This window comes from Uloborus diversus, chromosome 1, assembly GCF_026930045.1.
Source record: "Uloborus diversus isolate 005 chromosome 1, Udiv.v.3.1, whole genome shotgun sequence".
NCBI classification, from domain to species: domain Eukaryota; kingdom Metazoa; phylum Arthropoda; class Arachnida; order Araneae; family Uloboridae; genus Uloborus; species Uloborus diversus.
In genome coordinates this window covers 218519854-218544880 of record NC_072731.1, presented here as the reverse complement: position 1 = coordinate 218544880, position 25027 = coordinate 218519854, and the positions used below count along the sequence as shown (strand labels likewise).

Genomic DNA, 25027 nt, shown 5'->3' with positions numbered 1-25027 from the left:
TTCTTTTGGTAAAAATTGTGTATTAAATTATCGACAGAGAAATATTGTAGGAAATCTAAAACAAATGCAACGACGCTCTATGAAACAATTTTCTCTATTTAAAGACAAATTTTCACGGTCCCAGATGGTCCACTATAGTGTTAAAAGCATTACATTTAAGGACGCTTTCTACTTAAGGGCGATTTTTTGTGGTCCCTTGAAAGTCGTTAAACAGAGAGCCAACTGTACTTTACTTCCAGGAACCAGTTAACATAAGAATTCTAAGAAATTATTAAAACCACTCTTAAAGAAAAATCTAATCATGATAAAACTAAAACATTTAAATGGAAATAATCTTGAACTGAATTTTCAAGCAGTATAATTGTAGCTGCGAGAATAGCAAGTGATAGTTAAAGTATAGAAGTAATGTAGTTTTACTTACGTAAATAATACTGCCGCGTGCAGGTAAACTGCAATATCTGCAGAAATTAGCTTTTGAGATATTTGAAGAAATGTGTGGTGGATTCAGTACTAACAATAGGAAAATGTTGGAATTAGAGGTTTTTTCGAGCCTCTTTTTCAGCGGAAGCCAAATAAGTGATATGTACAATAAAGATAACGTACAATAGATGACAAAAATGAAAAAAAAAGTGCAGTTAATTCCCTTTACTTATACACGGCAGAATAGACATATTTATGTAAAACAAATTGAAATCTTTCAACAACCAGTCATATTGAGCTATTCTCTAATCAAGAACTTAGGTTTAAATGAATGAATACAGCATTTAACTATTAAAAAATAATAAAAATATTTACTTATGTACACAACTCAATTTCAAATAATTTCATTAGTAGACGAAAAAAAACCTTAGATTACTTTTTAGTAACAAACAACATTGACATTCGAAAACGATTATTAATTTCAAAATGTATATGGTTTTTAAAAAAAAAAGTGTTTTAAAATCTGAAAAAAAAAAAATCTGAAGTGACAGCAAATAATACCATGGCAAAAAAAAAAGATTTTCAGTCAAAATTCAATTTTAGCAATTAAATTAAAAACGTGAAGTGATAACTTTTAAGATTTTTTTCAGCATTAATTTAAAAAACAAAGATTTTTTCTTGAAATTGTGATAACAGTATGCTAATTACTTTAAGACAATGAGTAAAGTCAAGGGAGCAAAGTCATTAATGACCACTTCGTCTTTGCCTGTAGGGTTGTTTATTTTACGTAACTTGGAATGCTTGGAAGGAAAATTCAAGCAAGGTAAAATAAACAACTTTACAGACACAAAATCAATCGTAGGAAGTTCATCCTAAAATTGAATACTTAGACCTTGAGGGAAAAAAAAGGCACAAATATGCGGCACTGTATAACCGCATCTCATTAATTTTACTTTTTTAAAACAAATAATTGGCGAAAAATTCTTAGTGAATCAAAGTACTTCATTTTGCAAGGAAAAATTTTTTTTTTTCCTTCATTTGATCAATTTTCCCTGAATTTTTCTCATTTTTTTAAAATTCCCTGATATTTCCCCGATTTTTCCCTGAGTGATAAAGTTCCCTGACTTTTCCCTGATCTCCCTGATTTCCCTGATCTGTCGCCACCCTGTTTTATTATTGTGATGTATCTCTGATTCTGTTTTAGAAATTTTGATACATAAATAATTAAAACAAAAGGTAAAATATTTTCTAAGAATATAAACTATTTTTTCATTGAAGATCTAGTATTTCTTTCATATCTGTAAAACATGAATGCACTTCCATTACTTTTCAGATTACAAGCTGTGAATTCTAATTTGCAAAAAGAAGATAGCAATGATAAGAAAAATGTTTTTCTGAAAGAGGTAATCTTAAATCTTCTAGAAATATTTTAAAACTTTTTTATTTAAAGAAAAAAAAATCGTAATTGCAATTTAGGTTAAGTTAAAACACATTTCTTGGGGATGAGAGAGAACTGGGAAACCTGTAACTGTCAGGTATTTCTTTATCAAAAAAATTGTGTGTGGGGGGGGGGGGGATTACACACACATATTAATTTTGTGAAAAAGAGACTTGGGAAAAACATTATCTTTTACATTATAAACTGCTTCATTAAGTAATTTATTAAGTTCTTTACTCTCTGAGTTGAAACCAGAAACAATGTACATATTTGCATTTCTAATTGACTTACCCAAAATTACTGTATCAGCAGAAGATTAAAAATTGAGTATTGAAGCGAATAGATATTAAAATTCCAATATTAAATTGCTTAGTGGTTTGCTTTTGCCTATGTTTCAAAGGAAATCATAATTTTTAGATTCATTCAGAAAAGCCACAAATTTAAAAATCAAATCTGGATTTTTGTGGATTTATTTCTTGAGACCTGTGTAACTTGTGGTGCTGTACTTTAGTGGTTAACTTAGACAGGTGGTCTACTTACAAAGGTTTTGTTATGATTCTCAGCCAAATTTAGTGCATATTGTTGATTACGATAGACTGGTGATCAACTTACAAGGGTGGTAAACTTTCCAAGTTTTACTGTACATTTTTTGGATAATGCTTGAATTGAAAATTACAAGAAAAAGCTACAGTAAATTAAAAAAATGTTATCCTTATCACATTGCAACAAATGACACATAATTTACATTTAAATTGCACTTAAGTACTAACGTTAGATTCAAATTATGAATTTTTATTATTGACATGATATTGTTAAAACCTAACAAGTTATTTCTGGTTATGCTTGCCAGCCATATTAAATATAGCCATTTCATTAAATAGAACACAAATGTTCTTAGAAAAGTTTGAATTATCCAACGCTTAGCCATTGTACCATCACGTTCTGGACAATCCGACTCTATAATTTCACCAACATTTTGTTATAGATCTTAATATTTTAACCAAAGGAAAAACAAGACACATTTTTTAATTATTACATTTGAAACAAAGACACTGCTGATGTAGTTATATTTTCACAAAATATTGTTGTAGGTTATAATTTATTTGTATGTGCCAGGTGCAAGACAACTAAAGTCAATGTCTTGTAAATTGCTGTATTATTAACTAGTTAACAATTTTGGTTTGTTAAATATAGCAATTAAAAAAAAGAAAAAATCTGGATCTGAAAGTTAAGGTTCATCTGTAAAGAAAACATATCTAATTTGCTGAGGATTTAAAAATTTTAATTGTTAAAAAAAAAAATTAATGTAAACTCTCTACTTGCAGGACATGGGCACAATATTTGGGTCCTTTGGAAATAATATTGAACTATGTTAAATAATAACACAAAAGAAAGTATTTGCTTAACACTTTGTAACATAGAAACATGTTTTAGCAGATTTTTTTTTTTTTTTTTTTTTTTTTTTTACAAGTTTAGGTGTGAAGTGATCTAAATTGATTTATAATATTAAGCTTGAATCTGTTTCAAGTTTATGGGTTGTATTACCATTAGTACCTCTTCTAAAAACAAAAAGTTTTTTTTTTTAATTTATATTTTCTCTTTAAATTATTTTCCTCTCTGTTACATTGTGAAATGATTCCGTTGTTGTATGATATAATAATAATTCCCCAAGTATTAGATAATAAATGATTCCTTTGTGCTTGAAAATAAAACAGTGTGACAAGGCAAAAACTTGCAGGCAACTGCGTAAACTTGTTTTGAATTACTAGGAAACCCTCTTTTTTTTTTAAGTGCAAAAGAAGTGAGCTTATGACAGAAAGACATCCACAAGGGCACTTTTTGCAGAGGTTTCGTTTGACCCCAAAACCTAATTTCCTACAAATTTGTACCTAGTTACATCGTTTTATTTTCTTTTATGCACTCCATGTTAATTTAAATATTTTTTATAATTAATTTTCTTTTGAGAAATTGATCATCTACATATTAGTTTATGGTATCAAGCCCAGATCAGTTGCATGAATCAGGAATTCGTTTGCTTTTGAAAGTTTCTCAGACTAATAGCCTCTTTTTATGAATTTACTATAGGTTGAATCTTTGAATAAACAGCTCGAAATAGAAAAAGAACAGCTTATTGCTACATCACAACGTTCTACGTCTAATGCTGAAGAAAAATCCAACTCTCAAAAGCCATGGTCACCTGACGATTTACAGCTTTTGGTTAAAGGTGTCAATCTTTTTCCTGCTGGTACCAACAACAGGTCAGAAATAATTTAATTTTATTTCTTTAAAATGGTACATTAAAATTTGATGATCTGGAATATAGATTTTTAAAATACATTTTTTTCTCATGAGCTTTTCCATCAAAACTGATATCTTTTAATTTCGTTATATATCGAAATTCGAGTGTAGTTTTAAAAAATTGAATGGGATTTTTTTTTTTTAAATCTTTATCCCGCAAAAAATTGCAGTGTTTTGGTGAATTTGATTACACGATTCATATTCAAAATTGGGGGGAAAAAAAAACTTTGGTACTTTATGGAATTCACACACTTTCGTTAGGTAGAATTTTATTGACCTTATGACAAATCATCTAACAAACAAGGAAATATTTAATAAACATTTTATTGAAGTTAATCTTCTCCTAAATTAAGAGCACACTTTTTGTTTGCAAATCCATGTATTAATTTATCTGGAGTTTTCTATTGTCATATAAATCCTTTGAATACAGTACAGCACAAGTTTTAATTTTTTACATTTTTTTTTTTTTGCAATTAATTGCTTTTTGATCAGCCGTTTCTGTTTAATTAGCGTGTTTCTATTTTTTAGCGTGTAAAATCAAGATTCTTTAGTCGTACCATTTTGAAACACAAAGTGGAAGAGAGATAGTTTTGAAAGAATGAAAACAAACAGTTTTAGAAACATAAATGCACAGTATTTGTACTCCTGTAGGAGAATCATCTGTTTTGCACTCCGGTTTTTTTAACGTTGTTAATGAGACAAACTGACCTTCCCGAAATTCGGTTTTTCTCATCAACTGTAAGAAAAGTCAAAGTGTGGTTTAAAGAATCTGTAGGGAAAAATAAGGAGACGATTCAATTTCAGGAAAATCGGGGTTTTGAAAATTGCTGTTCCATTTTTTTTCAGTCTTGTGGATGTTTTTCCTTTTTTTCTTTTAATACTTCCTTCGGATTCAATTCAACATGCCGGACAAAATAACAAGAAAATCCTGAATCAATTTTTTTTTTTTAAAGTGGGATTCTCATGTTTTATCACAAACCCTGTTGTAAATTAAAATTACACCTATCACCAAACAAATTTGATGCCATCTTTTAAATGTGCAAAGTACCCTTTAATTTTTCATTATTTAGCACAACTCTTTTTTAACCCCCGACACACAAAGGAAGGAGGTTATAAGTTTGACGTATCTGTGTGTCTGTCTGTGGCCCACTAGCGCCTAAACAAATGTACCAATTTTGAAGAAAAAAAAAAAAATCGAAAGGAGAGTTGATCGAGAGTGTTCTTAGCTACGTTATGTCTTCGGATGACATTAATTAACGAAGATATTATTTAAAAACCTTTTTAAGGTTTTTCGTGATTTTTGCAGTGAAAACATATTTTAAAATTTAGTACCAAAATCAAGAGTATTTTTTTCTGCGTCTGATAGAATGTGTTTGGAACTTCCATGTTTCATAGAATTCGAATAATGTTTTTTTTTTCTTAAAGCATATTTTAAAAATGGCTAAGCCTTGATTCAAGTGATGGTAACCGAATTCATTGTTGGCCGACAAGGAAATTAAATGCAATGATTAAAAAATTTTATCTGTAGCCAGTTTCTATTTGTTAACAAATAAAATAATTGTAATTATTTTTAATAGCATAAGGCTTTTAAAAGGATTTTCAATTTTCCCTCTTGATTCTACATTTGCGACTCAGTCGGTTTTTTTTTTAATTTTAATTTAAGACGATCACTTGTTAATACTAGGATTAATCTTTTTGCCTGAACCTTGAAATTTACTTAAACGTACTTCAAGCATTTATTTTCTGTTTAGGTTTGAAATAATTACTTTAGTTTTCAAAAAGAAAATTTTACTGCTTATAAAAGTTTGTATGACTGATAAATTAATTAAAACTGCATTCTATATCTAGACATTTTATTATTTTTCTGTTAAAGTTATATTACTTTTTACAGATGGGAAGTTATTGTAACATTTATGTCTCAGCATTCCACTTCAAACATAAAACGTACAGCTAAGGAAGTTTTGTCTAAAGCGAAAGAACTCCAAAAGAAAAGTATTTTCATTTTATGTTATAAAATTAAAAACTGATTAAAAGTTAATTTTGTCCTTATTATGGAATAGTATTTACAGGGAAACTTCTATAAGCAACCACTGCTATAAAGCTACCACCTCCATTAATGACCAATATTCTAAGGCAGCGATTTTCCTCCCTATCTACTCAATGTTAAAAATCCTCTTAGAGAGACCAGAAAAACCTATCCTAATAACCGGCAAATTGCAAAACACAGCACTAAAAAACAAAGGAATTTTTGATAAGGTAAAACCTAAAGAAAATTAATGAAAGAAAAGCAATAAAACAATTTAGTCAAGCCACACATCTGTTTTCACCTGCTTACAAAAGTTTAAATAAACCACAATAAGGGGATAAGATCTATTTTTCTAGAGCCTCAAAAATGTTACAAAAAGGAGGGTGTAGTTTTTCGCACCCTTGGGAAGCTACAGTTATAACACTCCTATCTGGTAGCAGATCAGGTGGGGCCTGTCATTATGGGAGGTTGATAAGGACTAGTAGTTTTTCAAAAGGTTATTTTCCAAATTTAGTTGTTGCTTTGCTTACGAATAGAACTATGAACTACTGCTATTGAATATTACTAGATCAGTTTGTAGTCAAAATCTACATTTAGCTCATTTGAACAGGTGATAAATATATAGGCCTATGTTGTACTCAGATTGCACTAATGATAAAGACATCAATAATTGACTTTTGCAGCTAAAAGCTAAACAAGAAGCAAAAGTTGGATCGGATAAAAAAGAATCTGAAGCAGACAAATCTAGTCTCGCATTTTGAGTCAGTTCCTAAATGGAAAAATAATATAAAAAGTATATTTTAGAAAAGAAAAAATTGTCTCTCTATTCATATATACTCTTACCATAATGTTCTTTATATTTTAAGAAGAACATGAATGACTTTTGGTGCTATTGTTTTTTACATTTTCAAAGATGACCTTTTAGAACCTCCATTAACAAACACTTTTTTTAGGAACGAGATTGGTCACTCCTGAGAAGTTTCACTGTAGTTTCAATATCTAAATTTTCATCTATTTTTAAAATGGAATTAAGTGGTTGTTTTGTTTTTATCATTGTTACTTTTAACCTTGCATTAAACATTTTGCATTGTTTATAGTGTGTTTTGCATTGTTTTTTTATCTACTAAAAGTGTTTGTCATTTCTCAATCTGTTTTTTTAGATATATTTTAGCTTTTATTTTTATTTATTTATTTGTTCTATTTATAATGGTAAAAATATATATATATATTTTAAAGTTCTACATATTTTCATAAGCAATGATAATCATGTAATAGAATTTTTAAAAGAACATGATAAAGTTGCTAAGAGCTATAAAACACTGATAAGTCTTATGATCCCTGATTATATCCTTATTGCATTGTAATTGGTTTGAACTTATTCATTGCTTATGTTGTTAATTTTGTAAATCAGTTTCAGTCTAATTGAAGATGTTTAATTTGTTTTAAAATTTTATTTTATGTTTTTCAGCAACTTGTATAGAGATTTATTATTTAAGAAAATGAATTGTAGTCCCTGTCAAAAATGATAAATATATTTCATATAGGTGGAGGATTAAGAGAGCAAATCAATAAGAATGCTTATGAAAACTTAGAGAAGAGTCAAAAGCAAATACCAGTAGCAGTCAAGGATCAGTCTGCCCCAACTGAGAGATTTGATGGTAATGAAGTCATGTGATACCTTTCAAAATATTTTATGAAGCTTCATAGCACTTGATCATGTAGCTTTTTTTTTTTAATTTTTTTTAATGACTTTATAGTATCTTGTACTTAAAAATGTTTTTTTTTTCTTCTTTTTTTGGTAACAGTACTTTAAAAATTTATGATGGCAAGTATTAAGTATTAGTAAGGGAATCAGCATCTTTCAAAATATATTTCTACTATTTTTAATTAATTAATAAATAGCTTTTCGCCATTTCCTATTATAAAACAAGAACTGCCATGGTGTCTATCATTCCAAAAGCGACTGTTTAAATGAACATGGTAAAATAGGAGTGTAGTAAAAAAAAAGGTTAAGCCCTCAGTTTAAAAGATATTATTATTTTATTACAGATATTGCTTCAAATGCTTGGACTGCAGAAGAACAGCAATTACTAGAACAAGCATTAAAAACATATCCTTCAAGTACTGAAGAAAGATGGGAGAAAATTGCTGCTTGTATTCCTGGCCGTGATAAAAAAGATTGCATTAAAAGATACAAGGTATTTTTTCCCTTTTTGTAACCTTAATAATTTGCTTAGAAATAGTGAGATATTAGATGACAGGTGTGTAGCATTCATGCTTGCCAGCTGGAATTCAGAAATGTTTTTTAGTGTAATTTTTGACAACAAAAATCAAAATGTGAATTGTTTGTTTTTATATAATAAATCTTAGAAATTCTGATGAAAATTCAACCGAAGAAAGAAATTCAAAAATATTTTCTGGCGCATGGAGGAACTGAACCTATGGCATTTGCATTAGTAGCACTATGCAACCACCTACAGGCAATGCGATACATTAATGCAAAATACTAGAATAAATTTAAATTAATGCCTCTTTTTTGTTAAAATACTTTCTAAAAGTTATTTACCAACGCAAAACAGAAGTTTCCTTTTCTGATTTTAACAACAACAGAACTGTTATTTAGAATCCTGCACTGAGTTAAGGTTATATATATTCATTTAATATTGAATCATAATTCTGTGAAAAAATCATTAAAAACAACTTTTCAGCCCTTGTGGATTTGAACCGTTACTTATTGACCTAGACACTAACCAACTGATTTAACAGGCCTGCATTTTGGGATGTGATACATTAATGCAATGCATAATAAAATAACAAAAGAAAAAATCGAATTTTTCAAAAAACAGTGCAAAAAAAATTTGTTCATTTTTCGAAAACAAAGCATTACTTACGAGGTTTGAAGCAAGAAAACACCTTTGAAAAATTATATCAACGATTTTGCTCAATCGCTGTTTATGCTATGCTATTCCCCCCCCCTCCCCCGCACTTTTTTTACTTTTGAATTTTTAGAAAAACACTGGTTTTTGAATTTATTAATTATGCTATCTATTTTTCCCCACAGGATTTAGTGGAGATGGTTAAGGCTAAGAAGGCTGCTCAAGCTACTGCAACTCAAAAAAATAAGAAGTAGAATTATTTTCAGTGTAAATTAGGCATTCTTTGTACATAAGGAAATAAATGAACTTTCAAATAGTTCACCTGTAAAAAAATTTCAAAGCAATAAATTATTTTAATATACATTCTGTGAGTTCTTCCCATCACGTATCACATCAAGAATAAAATTACTCAAATATAACTTACCTCAATATTAAACTTTTCTTCTTTTTAACCCTTTGTTCAATTGTATTTATTTTACTGATGGTTAAATTATTTGTTATTTCTAAGATTAAATTTTTTTACAGATTCAAGATCTGAGAACTTGATATTAAAACTAGCCTTAGTAGTTTCATATTTTTACAGCATATTACTATTCTTTTAAACAATTTGAACACTCATCTTCAAGGTGAGGTCAATTGAACAATGAAATATTTCAGATAATGATCTGAAGCCATAATAATTTCAAATCAAGAAAAACAATCTCCAGTTCGGCACATTAAACGAATAATGAATGATAGAAAAATTTAATTTCCTATAGAAATATATAAATAATTCCTGGAAAAATCTTGAATAGGGTTGATTTTATTTTCAAGAATTCTATGAAAAAATTTTACTTGCTTACTTTTAAATGCATATACCTTTTTATGCAGTATCTTAAAGATCATTCCATGTCCAACTAACAAGGCACAACCTGACCATCAAAAGTTTTCCGGAAACTTTTAATGTTTTTACTGCAAACATCGAAGAATTCGCAGAGTGGGACATGGAGAAGAAATCAACGGTTCAGCAAAGAGTCAACTTTTTTTTTAGTCTTAGCTTAGTATTAAAAATAATTTTTTTTCCCCAAAATAAATACAATATTATTTTCATGATTACGTATTCCATTATCTTTGAAACTTAGTTAATTTGGAGCTTAATACTATTTATCATCTGCTTATTTTTTTATTGCATGTTAATTTATTTTTCAGCTAACAACAAAAAAGCAACTTTTTTTTTTAATCTAGATTTTGGAACACTGATTAAAAAAAACTTGATTTTAATGAGATGGACGTTGCAGCGCTAACTTTTCATTTTATATCCCTAGATTTCACACTCTGTACTGTATTTTGTACTAATTTGTTCAGAAAGTTTCTATATTTTGGTAAAAATTCTTATAATATCATATACAGTCAAACGTCAATATCCCGACTCCCGGATTTCACAAAACTCCGGAAGTGACGTTACATTTTCCAAATCCCAAACTTATGCTATATAGTCTGAATGTTAAGTGGCTTCATATTTTAAGAGTTTCATGGTGATACTCCGGTTACAACGACATTTTGGGCTGCTCTGACAGGATCTTTTTTTTTTTTCAATTGAAATATTTTCAGTGAAATAATGAAAAGTTCTGAAAAAGTTTATTGTAGTAATTTCTGACTGTGACTAGAGATAAGAGACTTGCATTATTACAGATTTTATACTTTGAGTAGAGGGGTAATAGAAAGAAATGCAAAGCAGGTGGATTTAAACACTGGACTTGGGAAGCAGCAACAAAAGAGAAAGACCATAGCTACTTTAAGCTTAGGTGGTTGATGCAACCTTCTCCTATGAGAGAAAAGGAGATAACAGCACCTCATTAGATTGAAAAGGAACACGCAAACACAACTTTAAAGTGAAGAAAGGAATTAGAAAGTTTTTCTACTTTCGCGAAAGGTGAGGCTTAGCCGTCAAAATCTTATCAAATTGCGGCCATAAGTAAATACATAACTGGTTTCTTTCTCGTTAATTACAGGAAATCATTTTTTTATTCACCTTATAATCAACTTCATAAAAATTATGAGGATTTAAAAATTATTTAAAAAGTCAGCAAATCCTTATTGGAAAGTATTTTAAAATTTAAAAAAAAAGTAAAGGATTTTTTTTTTCTTATTATAGTTTTAGTTACCAATGAAAAAAAAAAACATTAGTTTAAATCAAATTAAATATATCAAACTATTAATTTTCTTTATTAAATCGAATTTTATTATAATTTTTTAAACTGGAATCTAACTAATGGAATTAACTAGTTTATTAAGCGTGTAAGTTTATTAAAATATTGTTTAAGTATTTTTAAGCTATTCTGGTTAAGACATCGCTCCAGCTATGACCATACTTAGTTAACAGTCCCAAAGGTGTTATAATAGCAAGGTTCGACTGTTTATTTTCCCCTATATGTCACTTCAAGGCATATGCTCTCGCTCATTCTAGTATTAAATGTGCCATATTTAATTGGTGCTCTCATGTAGGGGAGACCGGGGCAAGATGACGAATGCCTTGTTTTTTCCGTTTTAAACTAGGTAACAGCATCAACTGGATACTACTGGCTCTCCTATCCGCTGTTCATTCAGCAATAGTATAGAGAAGCTGAAAACTCCATAATTGTGTTAGTTCTGAAGCTCTGATTGTTTACCGATGCCACGGTCTAACTTTTACGCACGTGTAAATAAGCTCTGCTACAGATACAGATAAGATATATCGTGTCTCTTTTGTATTTATGAGTAACTTAGTTTAAATACTACCTATTACCATGAATGATTGTCAATTAATTGCATTCTTTTATAGCAATGGAGAGGAATCCGTTCGAACAGGCAGTCCGGGGCAAGATGACAGGCCTAAACTTGGGACAAGATGACGAATTTATTAAACTAACTATGCTGTCCATTCTATTAAATCCTGTAAACGCTTGTTTGTACACGTGGCCTTGCGTTTCTATCTCCTCTAGGGCTAAAGAATGCATTAAATCAAGGGAGGTGTCATTCGAAAGCGGGTGACCAGAGGTTATGTATAAACTAGTTGATCAAATGACTAGTTGAGTGAATGAAACCAAGCTAAATGTCCTGCTCTGGTAATTATTAACAATCATAAATCTCACATAGCTTTTCAGGCTATCTTATATTGCAGTGAAAAAAAAACATTATCATGGTTGGGTTGCCGTCCCACACATCGCATCGTCTCTAGCTCTTGATGTGTCCTTCTTCAGTCAATTAAAACCCCACTTTAGCCAAGAATGTGACATCTTTATGGTCATTCATCTAGAACAAACTATCACAGACAAAAATATTGGTGAGCCTTTGCGCCCCGCTTATTTCAAAGCAGCTACAGTTGGAAATACCGATAAAGGGTTTAAAGAATGGTATCGAGACTCATAATTCTCATGTTTTTAGCGAACTATGATATTGTTGACAATGAAACTGCGAATAATAGTGCTAATCCTCAGACCTTGGTAGTAGAAAACCAACATATCCAAGCTCCAGACGAAGCAAAACTTATGGAAAATGCTGATTCCGGTGCACCAAAGAAGCCTGTTAGTGTTTCTGATTTCAATGTATTGCCAAAAGCAACACAGAAAAAATAAAAAAAGGAGAAAACTGAGCTCAAACATTCTTACAAGCACAACCATCAAATAAATGTCGGAACAAGGATCATAGCCGAAGGAAAAAGTAATTATTTAAAAAAAAAAACAGGGAAAATAAGCTCGTGAAGCTAAAAAGGAAGTAAAGAAACTCAAACTAAGTTCCTGTAGGCCCAAGTCTATACAATTCATGCCAAGCAATCCAATTGAAACAACTTCAAGTAATGGTGCTATAATATACCCCGCTTGTCAAGCGAATAATGTGACCATGCAACAGAAGAATGGATCCAGTGCTGTAAAAGCCAAGGATGGTGGCATAAAGAATGTTTCAATTATGAAAATGACATTTTTATTTATGTCTATTGTTAGCTGCACAACTTAATACTTCAACATTACGCTATAATGTATTACGCTTAATTTGATACTTTCTAAGATGTAAAAACACAGTTATCATTTGTTAAACTAGGTAACATATTCAAAACATAAAATATGTTCAACTTTTCCAGCATTGTCATCTTGCTCCAAGGTCAAAGTCATCTTGCCCCAGTACTGGGGCAAGATGACGATTTGATAAGTTTATAAAAAAAATAAAAATATCCTTCCTTATTTTTATTTAAAAAATTAAATGGTAATATATTTAATACTACAAAGGACTACTCTAACAGCTCATGTAAAAGTCATTTTACTATCCTTAAAAATAAATTAATAAACAATGAAAATTGTTAACATAGTCATCTTGCCCCGCTCTCCCCTACTCTATTATAATTTAGGAATATGTATCCATTGTTTTCAACAATCATACGTACATTAATAAACAATCAATATTTTTATCTTTTATTTCTTCATTGCAAAATATATTTATATAAAACAAGGTGAAGCTACTGCATACATATAAATTACAAAATAAAAAATGCAAATATTAAGCAATTGAAAGAGAATTAGTAAGTATTGCAGTAATAAGTATTGGCTTAAGTATACAAAATGGGTCACTGCTTCTTCTTTTGAGGCAAGAGCAAATTTTTATCCTTAAAAAAATGAATATTTTATGTTTGAAACTAAAAACTTGTGCTTTGATTTTCCTTTGTTTCATTATTACACAAAAATTTTTTCATGTATAAGTGAATTAGAATTTAACAATTTGCTTTCTAATAGTAACCAATTATTAATATTAATTGAATACAGTGGTGCACATAAGTTTTTTCAAAAAGGGGGTCCAGGATCGAAGCTCCACCATTCTCATATCATACTCCATCTTGCTGCCAGACATATTCTTTTGATTTTATCGATTGTCGGGAACAAAAAACAGTAAAAAATAAATTGAATAATTACTTAAAATTAGTTAATAAAATAAATTATTAATAATAAATATAGTAAAACTCACTTATAATGACGGTGACGGGACCGCGAAATTTGCTCGTTATATTCGAGTGTTCGTAAAAAACGGGTTTATGAAGAAAAAAAAAGATAAAAATTCATGCATAATTGCTTTGTTTCTTTTTCATTTCGGAACAAGTCGGAAGAGGTTAGTAACTGTAGTTCGAACTGTCTCAGCGTTTTTGGATGGTTTAGTTTAAATTCTTCCAATTTGTTCTTATCATTGTTGCTTTCAATACCTTTTTCATCCGATTTAGCTTCAGTTTCAACTACATAATCCTTGGGATTACAAGGGTACGGACACATAACTTTCAAATGCTTCTCAACTCCACTAAGTCAAGCAAAGGATGTCATCACTAGTTGTTGGGATTTATATCTAATCACTAAGTTTAAATTGACTTCAGAATGCTTAAGGAATTTTTCCGAAACAAGTAGATGAACTAGAAAAGTGATAGCCAATAGAAATTTTTTGAATCACAAAAACATCCGAATTTTTAATCGCTATATGAGGCTTGCTTATTACAAACGAGTTAGGCTCCTCTAGACTTAACATTATACCAACCATGAATTTCTAATCTTGTTATATCTGAGTTCTCGTTAAATCAGGGTTCGTTATAAGAAAGGTTTGAATTAAAATACCAGGAAGCTCAAGAATGCATATCTTTACTTTTGTCACAATTAAAAATAAAAACAACGCAGCAAAATCATCATTATAGAGCCATTTATGTCCAGATACAATTTGATTTTGCAGAAGAAACTGAGGAAATAAATTTTATTTTTGTATTTATTAAACCTGAAAATATTTTATGCACCAAATACATAGAATTATCATCGATCAAAAAAACTTGAGGACGATGCAAGGGGTCCGGACTCCCCCCTGATTGAGTACTTTCCTGGAAACATGTTGTGCGCTCTTAAATACATTCGGTAGCTTTTAGTTTGATAATAATTAACTGGTTCACTAAAAAGTAGCTGATTGATTTTTAAATCTATGCTTTGATACTTGGCAAGCCAGTTTCATTTAATGCATATCTAAAAACCAAATTAATTGCATTTTTGAAAATTTTCAAATCAAAATGAAGTATTTTTCAGTTATCAGGCGGCCACTGATCATTTTGTGCGAAGTTCTACAACGAATTGTGCTGAATGTTACCACTAGCAAAACCTATGCAATTTCACAATTGGTTTTCTTTAAAACTGGTGGTTAGATTGTTCTTGACAAAACTCGTTTAGTTTTATATTATTAGAATGTCTGAGAAGGACATCCTAATAATATAAAATCTCCCCCCCCCCATTTCCCACCAATATTTTTAAGGATTTTGCAATTAACTGTCACAATCAAATCCAGACCAGTGAAGTTTATCATTAAATAGAGGAAATGATTAAATCGGGTATCGTTAAATCAAAGTTATACTGTATTTCAACAATAATAAACGTTTCACTAAAACAAAGGAAACATTTCTCTAAAAACATTCAATGTCCTATAAAATATTTAGTTTTTTTTTTTTTGAATATTTTACTTTTCTCCTAAATTCAATTTCTTACAATGTTGTTACAAGCATAATTTTGTTTGGAGAAAGGGATTTAGATTTTTTAACCAACTTCAGTGTTTTAACCACTTTTCTGCTCACAATAATTGTTGTAACCTGCAGAACAAATTCAAATTTAATAATGTTTCGTTTCTTGTTTCAAATGCTAAAAAAAAGTAATTTATCAATAATGTTACGTTATGATGTATAACAATTACAATGAAAAATGCAGAAATGTACCTATATAAAGCAATCATACAAGCTTATATGAAATTGCTGCTGTAAATGAATCGATTATTTCAGAAAGGGCGTAAGTCTTACGGGAATCCAATAGACTTACTCCCTCTTTGAAATAATCGATTCAAATAACACAAGTAAAAAAAAAAGTAAGGAATGTTTTTTATTTTGTTTTGTATGAGCATATTTATTAATAAAACAGGGCTGACAATGGGCAAGGTTTGCCTAGTTGTAAACTAAGGGCCCGGCTCGGAATTGGTGTAGTGTAAGTTTTAAAGGAGGAGAGGGCTTGCCTTGACTCTCGATGGCCCTAAGAACGAAGTTTATTTTTGTGTGAAACTGAGAAATTATAAATGTTGCATAGTTAAATTGACACTCATCATATTATAGGAAGTAAAATTCAGGGCATGATGGTGGGATCATTGGTGAAAATTCTTAGATCCCCTGTGTCCCCTCAAGTGTCAATAAAATGGTCAGAACTATCAATGATTATTACTGTACCTCAGAGCCACATTATCTCGGCTTTACAGGAGAGAAGAGGAACTTGTCTAGGGGACGCACACTCTTTTAATGCCGATAAATGGTTGTAATTTTTTTTTTTAATTACTTTCACATTGCTCGATGGGGAATAGGATTATAAATAAAAATCACAATTTTTTTACTTATGTCAAATTGGCTCTATGATACAGATGATTTTAGGGTAATTCTGGACTATACATTTGACATGCTCTTAGATAGTACAGGTGCAAATATTACAACGAATAAAGCAAACAGTTCTTTATTGAATGCAGCAGGAAATTTCAGATAAATACAATGGCATGTCCAAAAAAAAAAAAAAAAAAATTCAGTTTCTCAAAACCTAATCCAAAGGTAAAATATGTGTTCCCCACCCATACCATCACAGCAAGTTTTTATTTGAATACATACATCTTTGCTTCATATTGCATTATATTTTGTCTGAGAATTTAAAACTTAAGTATGTACTGTAGAATTTTAAAAAAACATGTCAAGAAAATTTTCTGTGTTAACTGCAGATGTGCATACATTACTATCTGTAATGTAACTTTCACTTGAAACATGAAACACAAATTACATTTAAAAATATAACTGTTATAGAAAATAACTAGAATAACAAACATTTATAGTTTTACCAAACACAATAACAGGCAAAAGTTTGAAATTAATAAAGAATGTATAAACAGTAGTTATGTGTAAATATAACAAAAATATTCAATACATTTATTTTTAGGTTGTTCCATAAATGTTGCGACAAATATGCAGGAGGTATTGAGGGATTCAGAATCACATTGCATTGCAAAGTCGGAAATAACTCCTTCATGCGGTATGCGGTAGAAGGTTTTCAAATGGTGTCCGAAAGCACAAAAGTTTTTTTTTCGGATAATGCACACTTAGAAAAAGTATAATTCAATGCATGCATTGTCTTTCTGTTAAATGCTACGAATTTTTAAAGAGATAAACCTTTTTAATGAAAAAACAAAGCATAGTTATTTGGCGACTGCTGCTCGGCATAGTAAACATACGACTTTTTCTGCTTTGATAAAATAGTTCCTCATTAGTAAAAAACATATGCAGACTGCAATGTTCAGTGATTTAACATTGTTGATTTTATCTTTTAAGTTAAACTTTAAAAGCATTTAGTACTCAAAGGAAAACATTTTATGCTTTTTGCAGACCATTCTATACCTTACAAAGGAGGTATTTCCAACTATTCAATGCTGTGTAATTCCGGATTGTCTGTGTCCCCTATACCTCCTACAAGTTTATCACAACATTTATCAGACATCCAGTATAAATATATATATATATATGTATATAAACCTTAATCAAAGTATCCATGTCAAATACAAACTTTGAAAGGTTCAATAGAAATACTGTTAAATTATCCTAAACTTGTCATGTGTAAAAACATTTACTTTTTATGAGGTGCAAGTTGAGGATTATGAGGCTTACTATAGAGAAATATAGAGCCTATAACCAATGAAGCTCCAATCACAAATTGTCCTGTAAGGTGAAAATTAAATGCATATACTGAAACCACACAAGATAGTATAATAGCTAAGGAAGTAGAAAATCCTTTAAGTATATTGTCAGCAAATTTAACCACCACTGCAACAACCAAACCCCCAATGGCCTGTAGAAGAATAACAAACCAAACAAGCAAGTTATAGCCATGAAAGAAACCCTTTGATGAAACTTCTTCGTTATCAATTATGTAAACCGTAAAAAGTCCTAATGGAATAGATGATACACACAACTGTATGTTTCTCATCCATACTGATATGTCACTGCCTTTCAAAATCTTTTCGAAGTACACTCCAGCAAAACCTGATAAACAACATGCAATCACAATGGCAAAGAGACCAATTAAAGGTTTCTGTTCATGTATTGAATCAGATATCTTGTCTTTACTCAGTTGTGCCACTTGCACAAGCGCTACACCAATGAATAAAATAAATAAAGCAAACCACTGATGAATATGTAATCTTCTATTCAACATCACAACTGAAAAAACTGCTGTTGTTAGTATTTTCAGTTGGTATGTAACCTAAAAGAAGAAAAAAAAGTTATTTTTCAAAAAAAAAAAAAAAGTTTTACTCTGGACTTTTTTCTATTTCACACTATAATTATTATAAACTTACCTGGCATGTTGCTGCATCTAAATGTGTAGCTCCAACATACAACAGATTATTTTGCAGCAAATATACAAACGATGGAACAGCAACCTATATAAATTATTTTGTTATTAGTAGAGTTGAATACTTTATAAGCTTAGAATTTAAAATTTTGTATGATTTTGCAAGAGTGCATAACAAAAGCACTTGTTATACACTCCACAAGTTGTAAAGCGTTCCCTAAAAGTTTTTTTTTTTTTTTTTGAATGTTTAAAGTGGGTAAAATATGAAAGAAGGAGGTACTTAAATACATAAATGTACAGTTTTGTGTAATTGCTTAATTTTATGCATCTGACGGTTTCTATAGATGAAAATAAGAGAATTTAAAAAAAGAAATCAAATAACTTAAAAATCAAGGGACTTATTTAAGGATTAAACAATGGTATTGGTAATGAAAAAAAATTTTTTTTTCTTCACAGACATATTTCAACAGCAGGAAGTTAAGATTAATGAAATTAAACACTTGGGCCTTTGAAGTCCGACAGGTCACACTACTAGTTAAAACATCCAGTAAAAGCTTCTATAAGAGGGAATAAGAAGCAAAGGGATAAAATTGAACATTTTTAAGTTTTAAATAAAACACATGCAAAGTCAAAACTGTAGGTTGGCTTTCGTTGATTTTTTTCTTAAATCATAATGTATAGCAGCATCTTCTATTGATCTATTGCCCTCTCTTTCCCCAAAACAGCAGTGTTTATCGTACCATTTGTACCAGTTATCTTACACCTTTATCTCACACTTATTTACACCCTTTTGATTCTACAGTCTTCATATGAAGAATGTAATTTTTAGTTCTTATCTAAAAGCTAAAATCAGAAGTATTTTCTTTTTGCAAATTGGGTCTAAAGGTTGGAAGATTCTAAATAATTCTAAAAACAGGAATTGGAAGTATGAGGGAAGACAAATCCTTTCAGTTCTAAAATTGTAATTTTATCTTCCCTCACTGTTGCTTTTATTCCTTTAAGAAACAAACTGTTTTGTTTTAAAACCAGTTGCTCATAAAGTCTTGACTTTTTCATGGGAATTTTTGGATGCTCCCCCTTCTTTCTTGAATGTTTTTCTTTTTTAATTCTTTTTTTCCCCTAGGGGATCAAAATTACAATGAAATGCTTATTAATATTGATCAAATGGAATATAGTTTCGTTTCAAAGTATGGCATATTGAAAAAAAAAAAGAAAAAATAATAAAGACTACTAAGTGCAATATCTGTTCTTGTTTGCAAGTTCTAATTACCTACAAATTTAAATTTCCATGCTCAACATTTACTTTTCTTTTAAAGTAAGTTTGGTCTCAAAGACAAAGTAATAAAGCAAAGAGCAACTACACATTTGAAAAGAGAATATTTGAAAAATGATTTAACCACAAGTGAACTCTTGACTTAATAGAGTTGAAGTAGAGGATCTCCCCTCTCCCCCTTTCCCCATGTTGTGTTTTCAAAAAGAAATTTGTTACAGCTGATAATCACTGTCCCCTTTCAAGATAAGGATCTGTTATGTTTCAGTTTTTTTATTTTCTCCCTTTTTCTCTTCAGCTCTCGGGTCACAAACCGAAGTCTATTCACTCTCTGAATAGAGAAATGTAAGCAGAGCTGCTAAATAATATGGAGTACAGGGACACACAACACAGAAGGGAAACATTAGCTTCAAATTAAATGGATCTCCACTTTCTGCAACTTCACTCTTCTGTAAAGTGACAAAATTGTTTTAAAAGCTATTCTGTTACTACACATTCATTGTTGTGCTTTACAGCAAAATAACTACAGAAAGAAAGTAGGAAACGGATGAGGGCTAATTTCATCATGGCTCAAAAATATTCTTTTAAGCATGATAACATCAAAACATGAAATCCTATCAACCAGAAAATTTAATACAGAAACAAATTACTAGTTTGGTACATTAAAAACTTATTACATTAAGTGGGACATTCTTTTAACTGATTAAGCTGGTTCAACTTGATATTTCAATGTTTTCAAAACTGTTTCTTCAATGTGGCAAACAAATTTAAATTTTCAATAACAGCAACACTTCATTGATGATTTAAGTTTGTGCTGTGTTCTACATTCCTAATAAATTAATCTTTCAACATTCCATTTACTAGCTTTTTAAATAAGGATAAGCTTTTGAAATCAAACTTTTAATTACTGCAAGATGATGATTTTTTTCCTTGGTATATTTATATTCAACTTGAATATGGATCTGGATTTACCCAGTTTCTGGTGGTAAAATTTAAAAATAATTTATTTTTAAATTCTTTAGAAAACAAATAAATGTTTAAAAAAACATCTATAAAGTAATAAAAGTGCCTTTTCTACAGCAGAATTATTTTTCGAAAGTGCCTTTTTTTATTGAACACCCTTTTATCAGGATTCACTTAGCAACTATTTTGGTCTGAAGGGCTATTTAATAAAGATATCATGTAGAATATATCTTACAGTAATGTTCTGATTTCAGCTGAGACCCCCCTCTGATTTTTATATTATTCCTGTACAATTATTCACAATTAATAGTTTGCTAAATACGCATGTAAAATAACTTTTACTTTTTACTAGTTTGAAAAATGCAAAAAATATTTACCTTCAAAGTATCAAATGGCTGTTTAATGATATGCCTTTTCAATGCTATTAAAAGTGCCCCAAAACTTCCTTCATCAGCAGCACCAACCATGAAAAGGCATGCCAAAAGCTTAATTATTTCAGCCATGACTACTGCTGTACTTGATAAAAAGAGTTCACTCTGTGTGCGAACTATTCGCATAGTTAAATTCAAAGCAGCATTCTGAACTGTGAGACATACCAATGAGGTATATTTTAGTATTTTCTGAGTACCTGAGAAGGAGAAGAAAAAAATCTAAGTTATGCAAAAAGTTTCTATTTATGATATTTTTAAGAAAAAAAGGGGTGAAATTCAAAAAGAGGAGGCAATGAGAAAAGATAGGGTGCGTTTCTAAAATAAGACATTTAATGGCATGGTATGTGATGTATCAATGCCAGATCTAAAGGGAGCAAGCTGGAGCACTTGCTCTGGTGGCAAGTTCACCACATTTTTCTGTGTGTGTGTGTTTTTAAACTTGATATGAAAACTTGAAGAAAGATTGGTAAGAGCAGTAATTTGGAGATTTGCCTCAGCTGCAAAAAAAATTAAAGATCTTGCAGTGGATGTACCAAAAAATTATATTATGACTTAAAAGTTAAAAATGAAATGATAAGAATTTTCAAGAAAATAGTGTCACTGAGCAATAAAATTCTCACTAGTGTTAATGATTTATTATAATGATATCAGGGGTCTGTCCAGGATTTTTCACAGGGTCCTATTTTTGTGAATTTAAAAAAAATATTATGAAAAATATCAAATCTTTTAATGAAATTTCAAAATGTAAACCAAAAGTTATCCATCAATATAGATTAGATTTCTGGTTTTCTTACTCATTTATTAAAAAATGAATCCATGAAATGTTCGATTTGGTCAATCAAGATTTTGTAGACTTATGAAATCCTTTTTAATTATCCTTTTGATTAATCAGAATTTTGTGAAGGGTCCTTTTTAACTAATAATAATTATATGAAGGGTCCTTTTTTAACAAATTAGATTTTTGTGAAGGGTCCTTAAAAGGACCTACATTTCCTCTGGCCAGACCCTTGGATATATATTAGAATTTATTGATCAGAAGTTATGAAAATATCTTAATTTCTATTACTATATTTTTCTTTGTGTCACCATTTCTTTCGAGAATGGGAGAATTAAGGAATACTGATAACTCAGTTTCATAGTATGAAGGTACTGGAGTTAAAAATTTTTCATTGAATATGGTCCATGTATCAAGAAAGCAAGCATAAAAAGTGCCAGTTTGGAAGGGGAAAAAAACTGAACTCCACCTTGTCTGAAAATTACCGCAATAAGCATGATTAGTCAGAGTTAGTTACACAAAGTAGAACGTAATTAAGTGAATTTAAAGTACATTACAGTGCCTATTAAAATGAAACAATGAGACAAATAAATTAAAAAGGACCAATGGTTTTATAATAATAATAAAAAAAGGAAAAAAATAAATTATTAAAATAACCATTAAAATGTGCAGATTATAGATAGCATGTGCCAAAATAACTTTTAACTATCAGAAGAAAGGAAATATCTAAAGAATGCAAAAGGATTGAAATCTCAAAAATGTTGTGCTATTTTAAGTGATGTACATGTTTGGTTTTAAAAAAAATAATAATAAGTTTCTACTTTTATGTGTTTGAAATAATGAAAATTCATTTTAAACTACTAGTTTTTTAAAGTTACCTCTCTCCACTTCACATTTTCAGATAAAATTTCTCAGCAAATTTAGATTGAGCTCAAAAACAGTCAGAAGGCCTTTTAAAAAAGTAGATTTCCACAAAAACACGAAAAACTCTCATGCCTGAGTAAAGAAGACATGAAAATGAGAATAGTTCATCCTGTCATTCATTTTTTTTTCTTCCAAAATTTGGTCATTTTTGACATAAATATATCTTGCTCTATAACTATCATCTAAAGTTTCCCACAAGTCCATTGTAATTCTACAATCCTATAAAAAAAGTATGCATTAAATGATATTTAAAAAAAAACTTGGTCCCGCAAAAATGAAAATTTTCAGTGAACAGAGGCACTAAAAAAGGGAGATTGGTGAAAATCATTGATAGTACAGACATTATTTACCATGGTATTGCCATAGTTATTAGTTTTGGCACCACTGTTAGAGAATGAAAAGCATGGCGAATAATTGTAAAAAGTTACTATTTTAGTAAAGAAATTGGTTTGCATTTGGTCTTGCACAGTGCTCATTTGTTTCACTGAAAATGCCTTGTGCATATTGGTTTCTTTGCCCCTAAAGGACAGAGATGTAAGACCTTTGCAAGGGCCAGAAATATTCATCCCTTTTTGCCTTGCAACAAGACACTTAATATCTTTGTGATACGTTGCTCAATGTGCTTTAGGTCAAATCTAAATGAATTTTAGAAATTAAAAAAAATATTTTAATTAAAAAATGTTATTTAAGAAGTCCATCATGATATCCAATCTCTTGTAAAATCTGCTTCCTGCAAAATGCCAACTCTGAAAATCAACTACATACTGAATGTGCTGAACAGCAATAAGTGCATGTTGAGATTAAAAAAAATACAAATACAAAAGTAACGACCAGCAACAGGCTCTGGCCCCAGCTAGACTGGTCCTGGCAATTTACATACCCCAGTGAAGATCAATGGCCCTCTTAAAACTATCTACTCCCTTGCTCATTACCACCTCTTCCGGTAAACTGTTCCAAGGTTCCACTACCCTGCTAAAATAATAATTTTTCCTAACATCCATGTTAGCCTGAGATTTAAATAGCTTAAAACAATGACCCCTTGCCCTGTTTTCAGTGCTAAACTTCAGCCCCGTCAATCCTAGCTTTTCCTTAAACTCTGCCCACTGAAGATTCACATCGCTGTTGTCCAATCCAAATGTCACAAAATGTTAAAATTTTAAAAGGTAGCAGGGTTGGTACCATGCAAACAAACACATTTCAAAAAGATTCAAATATTACCAATGGCGAGGTATGACAATCTTAGCAACTTTCTATATTTTTCAAGCAAAGGGATGTAAGTAGCAAAATTAAAAATTTGGAGATAACCAGTACAAATAGTAGATAAACTTCTCCTCTGTCTTGGAGCAAGAGATAGTACTAGTAGCCCTGGAAGGTGCTGTTATAGTACACAATTTAGAAAACTTATCTTGAAACGTGTTTTACTCAAAGCTTGACAATTCCACTTACATCCCTTTGCTTTTCACTGCCTCATATGACATATTTTTTTACGTATGAATTATTTTGGATGATTTTTAAAACTAACTTCTCTTTCAAAAAAAAAAAAAAAAAGAAATAAACTCACAAAAAATGCTTTCCGTACAGTTCTGAATTCTTCGTGCAAGTACAATAAATCTTTGATTTGAAGCGAAAATAACAATACTGCTTGAAAAATTATTTACGAACCGTTATGCATGCACAGAAAAAGGTTTTATTTTTCAAAAAACATATTTACCATTGTATAAACTTTGAGCAACTGGTAAATCACTCCTATTAGGATCGCATAAAATGATACATTCTTCCTTTTTATCATTCATCACCTGAAAGCAAAACTTCATTAAGAACTAGGAACGAGAAACCGGTTATGTGATATTCATTTAAAGTCCTAAAACAAATTCTATCAGAAATTGAAGACTGAAAATTTCATTCTAGAAAAAATATGAACACGAGAAGTCAGCGTACTTACAATTGAGTTTTCTGACTTCGAGTTCTAAGAAATTTCAAATAGAAAATTATTTTAAACCATTCATTACAGCTTCACCAAGATTGGAAGGAACATGTTTATCCGTGTAGCAAACAAACGTTTGTTTTGGGTTTCGACGATTTGTTGACGTGACGGTGTCACTAAACACGGTTATAGACTAAAATGTTTGACTTTTTTTTTTTTTTTTGAAAAAAAATACGAAATAGATCTCTTTTTCAACGAATTTTAAATAAATATTTTCATTATACAATTGGCTACTA

The 25027-nt window shown here is 30.2% G+C and overlaps 2 protein-coding genes across 2 annotated transcripts in view; one reads left to right on the top strand and one right to left on the bottom strand.

The window, feature by feature from the left end:
• LOC129224959 (dnaJ homolog subfamily C member 2-like) overlaps positions 1-9398 on the top strand; it is a 40918-nt gene extending 31520 nt beyond the window's left edge. The window contains exons 12-17 of the mRNA XM_054859509.1: positions 1754-1823; positions 3944-4116; positions 6048-6148; positions 7727-7840; positions 8232-8380; positions 9244-9398. Of these exons, the coding sequence (XP_054715484.1) occupies positions 1754-1823; positions 3944-4116; positions 6048-6148; positions 7727-7840; positions 8232-8380; positions 9244-9312 (676 nt within the window). The 3' untranslated portion in view covers positions 9313-9398. The remainder of the gene's footprint in view (positions 1-1753; positions 1824-3943; positions 4117-6047; positions 6149-7726; positions 7841-8231; positions 8381-9243) is intronic.
• Positions 9399-15416: 6018 nt separating this feature from the next.
• On the bottom strand, positions 15417-24883 carry LOC129224949 (UDP-N-acetylglucosamine transporter-like). Its single transcript, XM_054859499.1, has 5 exons — positions 24750-24883; positions 24519-24603; positions 21055-21305; positions 18449-18532; positions 15417-18354 (listed from the first exon to the last, which is right to left on the bottom strand). The coding sequence occupies exons 2-5, from the start codon at positions 24598-24600 to the stop codon at positions 17719-17721; spliced, it is 1053 nt and encodes a 350-aa protein (XP_054715474.1). The 5' UTR covers positions 24601-24603; positions 24750-24883; the 3' UTR covers positions 15417-17718.
• Between the last annotated feature and the right edge of the window lie 144 nt (positions 24884-25027).

Coding starts and splice junctions, on each gene's coding strand:
- LOC129224949 (XM_054859499.1), bottom strand. CDS start 24,600: ATGAATGATAAAAAGGAAGAATGTATCATTTTATGCGATCCTAATAGG. Junction 21,306..24,518: donor TGCTCAAAGTTTATACAATG/GTAAATATGTTT, acceptor TCTCCTTCTCAG/GTACTCAGAAAATACTAAAA. Junction 18,355..18,448: donor TAGATGCAGCAACATGCCAG/GTAAGTTTATAA, acceptor TTCTTCTTTTAG/GTTACATACCAACTGAAAAT.